The 13,726-nt window shown below is 41.6% G+C and overlaps 1 protein-coding gene across 1 annotated transcript in view; it reads left to right on the forward strand.

Annotated features, from left to right (window-relative positions):
- Positions 1-13,726, forward strand: part of RYR2 (ryanodine receptor 2) — a 743,716-nt gene that overhangs the window by 332,935 nt on the left and 397,055 nt on the right. The window contains exon 15 of the mRNA XM_077812173.1: positions 2,186-2,342. Within this exon, the coding sequence (XP_077668299.1) occupies positions 2,186-2,342 (157 nt within the window). The remainder of the gene's footprint in view (positions 1-2,185; positions 2,343-13,726) is intronic.

Genomic DNA, 13,726 nt, shown 5'->3' on the forward strand with positions numbered 1-13,726 from the left:
AGGGCAAATTGGAAGTGTGGTTGGGGTGCATTACACTTCAGCTATTCTCTTCTTCCTATAGTCCATAATGGCCATGTGAAGCAGAGTGTAAGTTAGAGCAGCCTTAGTCTGCTCTAAGGTAGGCTCCTGCATGGCTCCATAATGAGGAACGCAGAGATATTCAGCCATTTTTGCCTTCCCTGGCCCAAGTGCTGCAACGTGATCACTGAGACTCAGGCCCTGGGTCTTTATATGGTTGAATGATGGAATCTTCATGCCAGCTGACAGTAGTATGTATTGGATGTGTTTTGGTAGTGGGTGCTCACCTTGCCATATAAAAGACTTAATGGGGGGGAATGCATTTATGAGAGATAAATCCTCCTTCCCTCCCCACCTAAAAATCCCACAGCAGAGTTCAACATTTTTACTGTCATTAAAAAAAAAAAAAAAAAGAGTAGGCGACAGAAATAAACCCTGTCTCTCTAGTGTGTTTTAAAACAACCAAGAACCTCCCCAATTCTTTAAGAAAATGGAAGCCAAGAGGTTACTTATATTGTGAAAATGGCTGCCAAATGTGTTTTCAGGATTTACACAGACAGTATACCTAGTACTTATGAAGAGGTGCTTAAACAAATGGATATTTTTATTGCACAGATAATAGTCTAAATCTGTTACACTAGTCTACAGTGATAATGACGTATGTGATGTGCCTTGAATAGGACCTAGGCTAGTGTACAGATGCATATGAAACACATACAGGGAAAAACTTTTAATTTGTTTTGGAATTTAATTTGTTTTGGAATGTGCTTGGGCTCATTCTAAAAGTACATAAGAATTTATATAAAAACAAAAAGGGGCAATGCAAGCTTCTGATATGTGGGATAATTTAGATTTAGTTGAAATAGAATATCTGTAGATTCACCAATACCAGTCAGTGATATTTGACCCATAAATGATGAGTTTGAGCTGTTTCAAACAAAATGGAATATTCTTTATTTGTATTGTGATAGTACCTAGGAGCCCCAGTCATGGACCAGGACCCCATTGTGCTAGGCACTGTACAAACACAGAACAAAAGAATGGTCCCTTCCCTCCCAAGCGTCCACTCTAAGTAAAGTTTGAGAGCTCCTATGAGAGAAAGCTGATGGAGGAGTACCTCGACACATTTGGAGTACAGCCAGGAGATTAGTACAGGCGGCTCAGTCTGAAGCAGGGAGTTGGAACCCTGCTCTTTCTGTGCCTCAATTTGAAGTCCACTGTGAGTGGAACTCCAGGGTGGGAGCATCCCTTCTTCTTTCCCTTTATCTCCTGCAGAATGTGAAGCATATGGGCAGGCTCTTGTTGATTGGTTTTATAATCATTTTGTGAGCACTGTATCTGAGGGCACAGACAGCTGAGCAGAGGAGTGATCTGGGTAGCTCGGTGAACTTAGCTACAAGTGGATAAAATGTTGAAGTGAGGACCTGGTTGGTCTTGGCTCATACTTTGGAGCTGAGATCTCCTCTCCTGGATGCAATAGGGTATCTGTAAAATCCTCTAGTTACTGAAATCTATCTGTGAATTATTTCTGTTTTTCTGTCAGTAAGCAGCCATTTCTGCAACATCTGAATTTTTTTTTTTGTAACGAAAGGGGACTAAACTTCCTCTCAAATATCCCACTGACAGCTTCCTTTCATTATACCTGAGAGGACTTCTCTTGAGCTATGGCAGAGTGGCACAGGGGAGAGGCACTGCATATGCAGGTTTCAAGCCATTCGGATGGTATTTCCTTTTGTCAGTGCAGAAAATACAGCTCAGAGAAGTAATCTTTTCCACCAGTGAAAAGATTAAAAAAAAAAAAAAAGAACCTGTTAAACTGTACTGATGGTGTTCTTGGTTCTAGTCAAAGCCTCCTGTCTCCACTTCTTTGGGACTGGAAAAAGTCATAATTCATTTACCTTTTTCTTTTGTCATAATACTTTTTATTAACAGGTTAATTTAAACATGAGTTTATTGTACCTCTTGGAGTGATACCGCGTCAGATAGCCAAAAACGTTGTAGCTTTTTCTGTTAATACTGTACTATGACGGGTGGACTTTGACATTCTGTGCCAATGATTTTGCAACTAATCTGAATAATAATGAATCTTTAAATATGTTTGTTTGGTCTAGAACATTAAATTTTAAACATTTTGTTTAAGAATCCTTCTTTGAACTTGCTTTATTAGGTGGAGTGGAAGCCACATTAGATGGGGACAGCTATTCAGACTAAGACATATAACAACAGGGAAATATTTAAGCCTCATGGATGACAAGAGTCTTCTTCTTACGGACAAAGAGAAAGCTGACGTGAAATCTACAGCATTTTGTTTTCGGTCTTCCAAGGTACAAAACAAATGCAGCATTAATGTGCCTGGCAATGTTTGATTTCTCTTTTAATGAGCATTCAAATACATTTAGGGAAAAAATAGAGAAATGAATGAAGTGAAGGTGCTACGAAACATTCAATTGCGTTTTTATCCCTGTGGGCCTCTTCTATTATCTGCTTCTGTATTCAAGCTTTCAGTTAGCCCAGACTCAATGCTGCACCTTAGGCTTTCTATGAACTGAATTACGTTTGTCCGTTCCTTGTGGCATTTATACATCTTCCACTATATGACTTAGCTGAATCCTTCCTATTTTTCTACCTTTTCATTATAAATAAGGAAATTCAGAATAGTAGAATTAATTCCAAAAAGCTATATTACATTATTTCCCTTGGGTAGTGCTGCTTGGTGGTTTTGCTACTCTGCTTACCCACTTATGAAAAATCTCCAGGTGTCTCTAACAATTTTTCTGGGAACTTCCTTAGTTCTTTCACTGTTTTTACTTCATTTGGTGAGATGAGAGGCAGTTACATGATTGTTTCTTTTAAATTAAATGAAGAAATCCGTTTTATTGAATTAAACGATTTATCTGTGAATCTAATCTACATTTAGGTTAGCTGAAATTATGTATTCAGCATTTTCGTTTAAAATTTTTTGTAGGTACTTCAAATTAGGGAAGTGTACATTTTTTGTGTAGTGAGTGAACAGTTTAAAATGTGCTATGATTCAATTTGTGTTTGCAGTTGCAGCCTAATATCAATGAAAATTTTCGTTTTCCAAAATTAGTACTTTTGTTAGTTTATCCTTTACAATGTTTGCTTTTTGTTACAAATTTTAACAATTGTATTAACATTTCTGTGGGAATTTTCCTTAGACATTGTATAGTTTCTTCCATTGTACACTAAGGGTCATAAACAATAATTAGGCACCTGAAATTGGGTATATATTTTTTGTGTAATCTGGCGTTGGGGATTTTTGGTGGCTAGATGTGGTGGCTATAGTTTGGGTGCTCAGACAATGGCTTTCTCTCTCCCAATTAGAAAAACATAGTGAAAAAGAGCACTGTGACAGTAGAATCCTCAGACATGGCAGGAAAAACAGTGAAATCCTGTTTATACAGAATTCTTAGGGGAATGCTCTAAAGCTTCAGATACATGATGATGATTTGGGTGGAGGGGAAGCTAGCTTGTGGGCTTTGAAAAAGTTACACTCTGGTTTGAGATCCTCCTCTCTGCTCTTGCCCCTTTTTGCCACTCTAGACATTTTACCCAGAGAAAGGGGTCCTGTGGTCTGATCCTGTATTCCTTACACGGGCAGAAATTCCATTTAATTTAGTAGAAGATGCACCTGTGTGAAGGCTTCAGCCTAGGAAATGCTTCACGTGTCTTGATTCGTTAAAGTACTCTGCTTGTTGAGGCATTTTAATCTTTGAGTTTCTAAGAATTACAACATCCAATTTCTGGAGATCTACTTCCTTTATTTTTAATCCAAGTGTTCAGTAAGCTTGCATCAGTTGTTATGAATGCAGTGTTTAAAGTAGTGGTAGTTAGTAGTGGTTTTTAAGCTATTATTTGAGAGGCAACCCAACTTCTAGAATCTTTGGAGGCCTCAGGCCAAAAGTTTTGATAATCTGTTATGTTAAAGAGGAGCATTTATCATTATTACCGTTACTGAAGGGCAAGACTGTGGCCCATATTATGTGCTGGCTGAAGAGACCAGTGGGGGCTTAACATGTTCTCTTGTGCTTGTGTTGACTATTACTGCTTTCTGGCAGTAGGGGGAAATTGGCTCCTCATATTTTACATCCCTCCCACTTCATGTAGGTGTGGGGGAAGGAGTCGTAACTAGGAAAAATCTGGAATCTGTCTCTCTAATTATAGTGGCACACTGGGGAGGATATGCTGCAGCTGGTATAGACCTGGCACAATTTACTCCTTCACAGGAGCAGTAGGGTGAACACAAGGCAATTGTGACTCCCCTAGTCAGTCTCCTTCTGGGGCTGCTTCAGGGACAGCCCAACAACCTGCTGGAAAAGTCACACTGGGAGATGACCTCTGACTTGATGTTAATTTTGTGATCATCAAAATCCATTTTAACTATAGACTGTGGAAGAGCTTCGGGAAAGACCATAGGATGTCTGCACTTAATTGCTGAAAATGAATTCATTACACTTAGTTTGCAACTCAGAACTTGTTAAATTAGTGTCACGTTTTGCTGTGAAATAGAGTTGTCAGGCCTCAGATTTAGCAGTGGGGGAAAAATTAACCCAAAGCTTACAGATATCTTGCTCGATAGTATCAAACTTACGTGTGGTCAAATCATAGCTATCCCAGAATGAGTTCTTTAGAGGAGGGAAGTCTGCAATCATAGAATCATAGAATCATAGAATATCAGGGTTGGAAGGGACCCCTGAAGGTCATCTAGTCCAACCCCCTGCTCGAAGCAGGACCAATTCCCAGTTAAATCATCCCAGCCAGGGCTTTGTCAAGCCTGACCTTAAAAACTTCCAAGGAAGGAGATTCCACCACCTCCCTAGGCAACGCATTCCAGTGTTTCACCACCCTCTTAGTGAAAAAGTTTTTCCTAATATCCAATCTAAACCTCCCCCACTGCAACTTGAGACCATTACTCCTCGTTCTGTCATCTGCTACCATTGAGAACAGTCTAGAGCCATCCTCTTTGGAACCCCCTTTCAGGTAGTTGAAAGCAGCTATCAAATCCCCACTCATTCTTCTCTTCTGCAGGCTAAACAATCCCAGCTCCCTCAGCCTCTCCTCATAAGTCATGTGTTCTAGACCCCTAATCATTTTTGTTGCCCTTCGCTGGACTCTCTCCAATTTATCCACATCCTTCTTGTAGTGTGGGGCCCAAAACTGGACACAGTACTCCAGATGAGGCCTCACCAATGTCGAATAGAGGGGGACGATCACGTCCCTCGATCTGCTCGCTATGCCCCTACTTATACATCCCAAAATGCCATTGGCCTTCTTGGCAACAAGGGCACACTGCTGACTCATATCCAGCTTCTCGTCCACTGTCACCCCTAGGTCCTTTTCCGCAGAACTGCTGCCTAGCCATTCGGTCCCTAGTCTGTAGCGGTGCATTGGATTCTTCCGTCCTAAGTGCAGGACCCTGCACTTATCCTTATTGAACCTCATCAGATTTCTTTTGGCCCAATGCTCCAATTTGTCTAGGTCCTTCTGTATCCTATCCCTCCCCTCCAGCGTATCTACTACTCCTCCCAGTTTAGTATCGTCCGCAAATTTGCTGAGAGTGCAATCCACACCATCCTCCAGATCATTTATGAAGATATTGAACAAAACCGGCCCCAGGACCGACCCCTGGGGCACTCCACTTGACACCGGCTGCCAACTAGACATGGAGCCATTGATCACTACCCGTTGAGCCCGACAATCTAGCCAGCTTTCTACCCACCTTATAGTGCATTCATCCAGCCCATACTTCCTTAACTTGCTGACAAGAATACTGTGGGAGACCGTGTCAAAAGCTTTGCTAAAGTCAAGAAACAATACATCCACTGCTTTCCCTTCATCCACAGAACCAGTAATCTCATGATAAAAGGCGATTAGATTAGTCAGGCATGACCTTCCCTTGGTGAATCCATGCTGGCTGTTCCTGATCACTTTCCTCTCATGCAAGTACTTCAAGATTGATTCTTTGAGGACCTGCTCCATGATTTTTCCAGGGACTGAGGTGAGGCTGACTGGCCTGTAGTTCCCAGGATCCTCCTTCTTCCCTTTTTTAAAGATTGGCACTACATTAGCCTTTTTCCAGTCATCGAGGACTTCCCCGGTTCGCCACGAGTTTTCAAAGATAATGGCCAATGGCTCTGCAATCACAGCCGCCAATTCCTTCAGCACTCTCGGATGCAAGTCGTCCGGCCCCATGGACTTGTGCACGTCCAGCTTTTCTAAATAGTCCCTAACCACCTCTATCTCCACAGAGGGCTGGCCATCTCTTCCCCATTTTGTGATGCCCAGCGCAGCAGTCTGGGAGCTGACCTTGTTAGTGAAAACAGAGGCAAAAAAAGCATTGAGTACATTAGCTTTTTCCACATCCTCTGTCACTAGGTTGCCTCCCTCATTCAGTAAGGGGCCCACACTTTCCTTGGCTTTCTTCTTGTTGCCAACATACCTGAAGAAACCCTTCTTGTTACTCTTGACATCTCTCGCTAGCTGCAGCTCCAGGTGCGATTTGGCCCTCCTGATTTCATTCCTACATGCCCGAGCAATATTTTTATACTCTTCCCTGGTCATATGTCCAACCTTCCACTTCTTGTAAGCTTCTTTTTTATGTTTAAGATCCGCTTGGATTTCACCGTTAAGCCAAGCTGGTCGCCTGCCATATTTACTATTCTTTCGACTCATTGGGATGGTTTGTCCCTGTAACCTCAACAGGGATTCTTTGAAATACAGCCAGCTCTCCTGGACTCCTTTCCCCTTCAAGTTAGTCCCCCAGGGGATCCTGGCCATCCGTTCCCTGAGGGAGTCGAAGTCTGCTTTCCTGAAGTCCAGGGTCCGTATCCTGCTGCTTACCTTTCTTCCCTGCGTCAGGATCCTGAACTCAACCAACTCATGGTCACTGCCTCCCAGATTCCCATCCACTTTTGCTTCCCCCACTAATTCTACCCGGTTTGTGAGCAGCAGGTCAAGAAAAGCGCCCCCCCTAGTTGGCTCCTCTAGCACTTGCGCCAGGAAATTGTCCCCTACGCTTTCCAAAAACTTCCTGGATTGTCTATGCACCGCAGTATTGCTCTCCCAGCAGATATCAGGAAAATTAAAGTCACCCATGAGAATCAGGGCATGCGATCTAGTAGCTTCCGTGAGCTGCCGGAAGAAAGCCTCATCTACCTCATCCCCCTGGTCCGGTGGTCTATAGCAGACTCCCACCACTACATCACTCTTGTTGCACACACTTCTAAACTTAATCCAGAGACACTCAGGTTTTTCTACAGTTTCATACCGGAGCTCTGAGCAGTCATACTGCTCCCTTACATACAGTGCTACTCCCCCACTTTTCTGCCCTGCCTGTCCTTCCTGAACAGTTTATAACCATCCATGACAGTACTCCAGTCATGTGAGTTATCCCACCAAGTCTCTGTGATTCCAGTCACATCATAGTTGCTTGACATCACCAGGACCTCCAGTTCTCCCTGCTTGTTTCCAAGGCTTTGTGCATTCGTATATAAGCACTTGAGATAACCTGTTGATCGCCCCTCATTCCCAGTATGAGGCAGGAGCCCTCCCCTCACAGACATTTCTGCCTGTGCTTCCTCCCGGTATCCCGCTTTCCCACTTACCTCAGGGCTTTGGTCTCCTTCCCCCGGTGAACCTAGTTTAAAGCCCTCCTCACTAGGTTAGCCAGCCTGCTGGCAAAGATGCTCTTCCCTCTCTTCGTAAGATGGAGCCCGTCTCTGCCCAGCACTCCTCCTTCATGGAACACCATCCCATGGTCAAAGAATCCAAAGCCTTCTCTCCAACACCACCTGCGTAGCCATTCGTTGACTTCCACGATTCGACGGTCCCTACCCAGGCCTTTTCCTTCCACGGGGAGGATGGACGAGAACACCACTTGCGCCTCAAACTCCTTTATCCTTCTTCCCAGAGCCACGTAGTCTGCAGTGATCCGCTCAAGGTCATTCTTGGCAGTATCATTGGTGCCCACGTGGAGAAGCAGGAAGGGGTAGCGATCCGAGGGCTTGATGAGTCTCGGCAGTCTCTCCATCACATCGCGAATCTTAGCCCCCGGCAAGCAGCAGACTTCTCGGTTTTCCCGGTCAGGGCGGCAGATAGATGACTCAGTCCCCCGGAGGAGAGAGTCCCCGACCACCACCACCCGCCTTCTCCTCTTGGGAGTGGTGGTCGTGGAACCCCCAACCTCAGGACATCGCATCTCATGCCTTCCAACCAGCGGAGTCTCCTTCTGAGGGGAGTCTCTTTCCCCTGAATTGGAGAAAGCAGCTGAAATTTTGCTGTGTGCTCATGAGCCTGTAATACTAGTCAGCTCAGAAGGAATGTATCTGAGTAGGGCATGGCCTTGACTACCTCAAGTAACGAACATCAGCAGGAGGAATATGTCAAGAGAGCCAACTACATTTTTCCTATGGGGGCAGCAAGTCCTGTTCACCCTCATTCCAGTTCTTCTTTGGTTATAATGCCTCCTTCCACGACCTCAGAGGTACACACCAGCACCTCTGCAGGCAATAACTAACTGCAGGTGCAATTGAGAAAGCACTGTTATGGCTTGTGTCATGAATTGAACACAGTATGTATTGTGGGGCTATTTACAGTTTAGATATCAGGATCCGGTTTTGACTGGCAGAAGGAACTGAAAAAAAAATCAGAATATTCTCTCGTATTAATGTTCTTTAAACATCTTTGCAAAATAAAGAAATGTGATGCCCAAAACTTCATCACACATTAAATAGTTAGAATTTTAATTTGAAAATTGATATTGTGAGCAACAAACAGCATTTTCACGTGGGAAGGATTATTTTCTGAAAGTCAGGTTTTTGACCAATTATATATTTCAGTAAGAATGATCATTGTTAAATAAAACAGAACTAAAATGCATTTGGTTTTTAAGATAGTTTATTTCTTCTTTTAAATTTACAACCATTTCTCCTCCTCCTACACCCGGGCCACCAATATATGTGAGAAACTTCCAAACCACTTAGTTCTGATCCATATGTAAAGTTCACAGGCATTCAGATCAGTGGATTTGTTTTATGCCCATTTCTTTTATATACTGTATCTAAATTTTTGTCAGTTCCCTCTCTTTCTTTCTTTAATATTTCTCACAAACAATTGTTTGAGGTCAGTAATTCAAACCAATACTGATGCAGAATTCAGTATTCGTCAACTCTTTTATATGTAGCTGTTTATGGGCTGCTGAATGCCATAACTGCATCCTTTAATGTAGCTTGGGAATACACAACTATACTCTACTAACAGAGGATTACAGATTCAAGATTAATGGGAATTTCTCCTATTTCTTGTGTGAGGTTGGTCAATATAGTAGCTTTTTCACCAGCTTGTGGAAGCTGTGGAATGGACATAGTCAAAGGGATAATCTCAAGTTGTCAGAGAGGGCACATTTTAAATAGTTTGTCCTGAGGTTTTAAAAATTCCTTTAAATAAATAAAGAATAAGTTTGGGCCTTTTTCTGCTCACTGTTGTGTTTTATAAGGATCATTGGAGGGTCCTGGGAGCAACATACCTAGGGCCACCCCTCCTTACATTTGTGTGCACATGCTGGCCTGAAGTGTGTTCAATTTCAGCTTTGCCGCTGTCACTGGTAGATGCTCTTGCAGAGCCTGGGGAGGACCATTCATGTGAGAGTTCTACATGAGGGTAGGACTCCTGACCAGTGACAAATCAGGGAAGCTAACTATATACATAGTCACAAGGCAAACAAACTGGGGAAAAAAAGAGATTTTCTATTTGAGTTGTGGTAATCTTCAGTGGTGCTTGCTATAATAGCAAGAACAAATTTTTCAGCTGGAAATTTGATTTAGAAGTTGACTGGGGCTTTATAAGGGTTTTTCCCCCCAATCACAGCTCAAAAGAGAAATTAAAACTTCTATCCACTAGAGTGCAAACTGAAGATGTAGCTAAAGAATGCTGTAATTGAAAATCTGCCATGGGAGAGAACAGGGAAATATACCATCTGTCTATATCTAGATGCTTGAGGAGATGTTCTTCTGGCTGCTGTTTTAAATTCCCCAGCTCTTTAAGGAGTCAGGTGCTTGTTTCTAAACAGACTTGATAAATCAGAAGGAGTTCCGTGGTTTCTTAGTTAAATTGCTGGGTTGTTGGCTGTAGCTACACAGCTTCTTACATCCAAGGACTGGGTCTTAAACTCTGTCTTGTCAAATGCCATGTCCAAATGTGTAAGTGCCCCCATCAAAATGTGTAAAACAATGATCAACCTATAGTAATGAACTGAACTATTGAGTAAGGACTTGGGTATTAATGTAAAACATAAGTTTAATATAATTTTTTTCTCTTGAAATAATTTAAGCAAACAATTCTAATTGTCAATAAGGCTGATAGAATGAGGAGGTTATTGCCCTATAGCACACAGTTGTCTAGGATTACTTCTAGCATTTTCTATAGAAGAATAAAAAATTAATTCATGTAAATGCCATTTTTTAATCCAATAATTGATCATGTAAAGTAGATTTATTTTGATATGCTGATTTTAAAATTGCTGCATTCCTAACCCATTGAAAATTCTTTAGGGGGTACTTAGGCACAGAACACTGAGTACTTGGAATCCCGAGAAGTGCTTGAAATATCCTCCTCAGGACATGCTAAACAAAATACAGATGCTGCAGCAGATAACCCTCATTTCAGGGAGGCTAAACACATACATAAAGGAGAATTGTAGTGGGATTCAGATTCTTGAAATGCATGGGGGAACTAAAATACATTTGGATGATCAGAAGTTTGGTTACTCCACAGTCAATAGAACACTGGAGACATGTTGGCAGGTTCTTAGTAAAGGAGGTTTGAACAGTCTCATATGCCCTGTTTCTGCAAACTGTTCCATGTGGATGTCCTTTTGGCTTCTGGGAGCAGAGTCTGCCAGAGCGGAACTATTTGCAGGATTGCAGCCCTAAGTAAGTAAGCAAAACTGCCATAAAAATATGCCTTTTGCAGTAGTTTAAATGTGTGGGGTTTGTGTATTGTAAATAAGACTTTAGCATTTTCTTTTTGTGTAGTGGAAAAATATCATTACATAATAAATATTCAGCTTTATCATGTTTCTTCTTTCTATACAAAAGTCTCTTCTTTTCTCCCACTAACTTTTAAACAACACCCCCTGATTTTTGAGGGGGCTGAAATATGTCAATTTTAATAAAATGCTGCATTATGATACACTTGTGAGTATTACGCATCCAGTCTGACTCTTTTTAAAAGAGCTCAGGAAATCCATTAAAATGTCACTTGAAAACACAAGTCATACTGTAGCTTTCTATTCATTGACATCTGATAGAATGTCAACGTCAAAGGAATGCCACAAAAATTACGGGAAGGGGATGATGACAAAGGGTAAAATTCGAAGAGCAAAACTTAATTATGTGAATCTTTAGTATGCATATTGCACAGGCACTATATAGAAATATTGAAGTAAAAACACACTTTCAAGTCTAAGTAGATTGAATCATGCACATTCAACACTGATATTAAGATACAGTTATGTTACATTAGCCTTTAAAAGTACGAGGTGGTATGCACAGAAAAAGACCTGTATTTATGATGATTTCCTTTTGGGGAGAGCTGTTCACCAGGCTCAATTTTGGAAGATTCTGTTAGAATTGTTCAAACTAAAATTGTCCAGTTAAGATAGGTTTATGGTTGCTTTACTACATTGGAGTGGAGCATACCAGTGAATTCGGTTCTTTGTATTCTGATTTAATGAATGGAGTGTGAAGAATTCTGAACTTTAGCGTGCTTTAGAAGTTGGTGTGCTGACAATGTCACAAGTAAAAAGAAAAGGAGTACTTGTGGCACCTTAGAGACTAAGTTGCCACAAGTACTCCTTTTCTTTTTGCAAATACAGACTAACACGGCTGTTACTCTGAAAAATGTCACAAGTGTGATTTCAGTACGGTGGAGATATAACTATGCAGAGCTCTTGCTTTATAAATATAATAAAGTTAATCACACTGGGGAAAATGTCCAGTTGGGGGAGGGGGGAAAGAGGGAAATAGCATGTGATCATGTAATTAAGGGCTGTAGCATTACAGATAAAGTGGCATGGGGTCCTTCATAATGTGGAGATTGTCCTAGCAGGCATCATATCACTACCAAATCATAGTGTGATAATTTCAACCTTTTCTCTGACAGCGATGAGGTGGTTTATATTAGATCATATGATGAGTCCTCTGAACCTGTTTAAACTGTTTGCGTATGTATTACCAGGAAGGCATCATCCTGCTCTGACTTTCCCTGGAGCACCCTGCAGTTTCCTCTTACCCTCATGTGCAGCCCAGCATACAACTGCCTCCTCTGTGCCATGCTACTTCCACTTTCCCCTATACCCATGCCTCCTCTCACATCTCCTCCTTTCCAGTTTCCCATCTACCACAGTCCATCCTTCACTCCCTAGCTTTCCTAGCCTCTATATTCTTCACACATCATCATGCTGTCTATAGAATTCAAAATACTATAAAATTGTATAGGCATGACCTATATGGGGCAATAGCTGATGGTCCCGGAGTGCCTTGTAACACTGATAACAATTATGGAAAGAGTTAAGCTGAATGTGTTTCAGTTCATTCTAAACAAAAACTTGACTTGTTTGTTAGTTGCCAAGGAAAGTTCTTTGGATTGAGGTGGGGACTGAGATCGTGCTTTTCACATTGTCAGCATGCAACCTTACACAGTAAGTGAATGATGTTAACCATTGTTGTAGCTTCCACTCCACCTCAGATATGTTCTAGCCGTGTCTTTATTCTCTATAACAGTTGGATATTTGTTAAAGAAAGTACTGAATATTTTAATTTAAACTTTCCTTTCCCTTTCCATATATATCATGTTAAGATGATACTTTACAGAGTACGTTTATTAATACACATTTTGAATTAACAAAACAATGCAGTGAGTGTTATAATACCCTATGTTAGTAGGGACAAATGTAAATATATTTTTTCTACCATAGTTACCCATGTTCAGTGGAGCCCTGTCCTCTTTATAATACTGATTTTATCTGTTTCTGGACATCAGAACCTGAGATGGCCACTCTTTCAAATTGTGGTTTTGTTAGACGTTTTCCACCTTTTGTCCACAGGAGAGAGACAAAAACTTCCTATGCTTAAAGTTTGTAGTAAAGTCTTAGAGAAGCCAAACTGAAAAAGACAATCTTAGACTGTGGAAGTACAGCATACTAACATGGATAAATGCCTCTAGTTAAAAAAGACTAGTGCTTTTTGGCAATTCAGAAGCTTGAAATCAGCTTTTCATTTGTTCAAGTAACAGTGGAACCTAATTTGGTGATTACTGCATCAGTATTTGCACACAACTTGCTACCTTGCCTGCTGTGTGGAGAAAGGGGTTTCCAATGCCAGAACTTGCACCTTTAAAGCCTTCAGCCCTTACATTCCAAGGGGGTGCATCAGGGCTGCAAAGCTGACCAACACCACCTTTTTACAGCAGGTTCTGACCTTGTTTCCCCCTCATCCCCACCGCCATAAGCACTACTGCCTTCCTCCAGCAAGCCTGAACAAAGGCCACCCTGCTTACAGTGCAGGGCAGTCATTTGTTCAAGTAACAATGGGACCTAATGTGGTGATTCTTGCATCAGTATTTGCACACAGCTTCCTATTATAAAAGCTTTCACATTTTTACATTTTTGTTATCTCCACATATTTGTATT

This window comes from Eretmochelys imbricata, chromosome 3 (assembly GCF_965152235.1).
Source record: "Eretmochelys imbricata isolate rEreImb1 chromosome 3, rEreImb1.hap1, whole genome shotgun sequence".
NCBI classification, from domain to species: domain Eukaryota; kingdom Metazoa; phylum Chordata; order Testudines; family Cheloniidae; genus Eretmochelys; species Eretmochelys imbricata.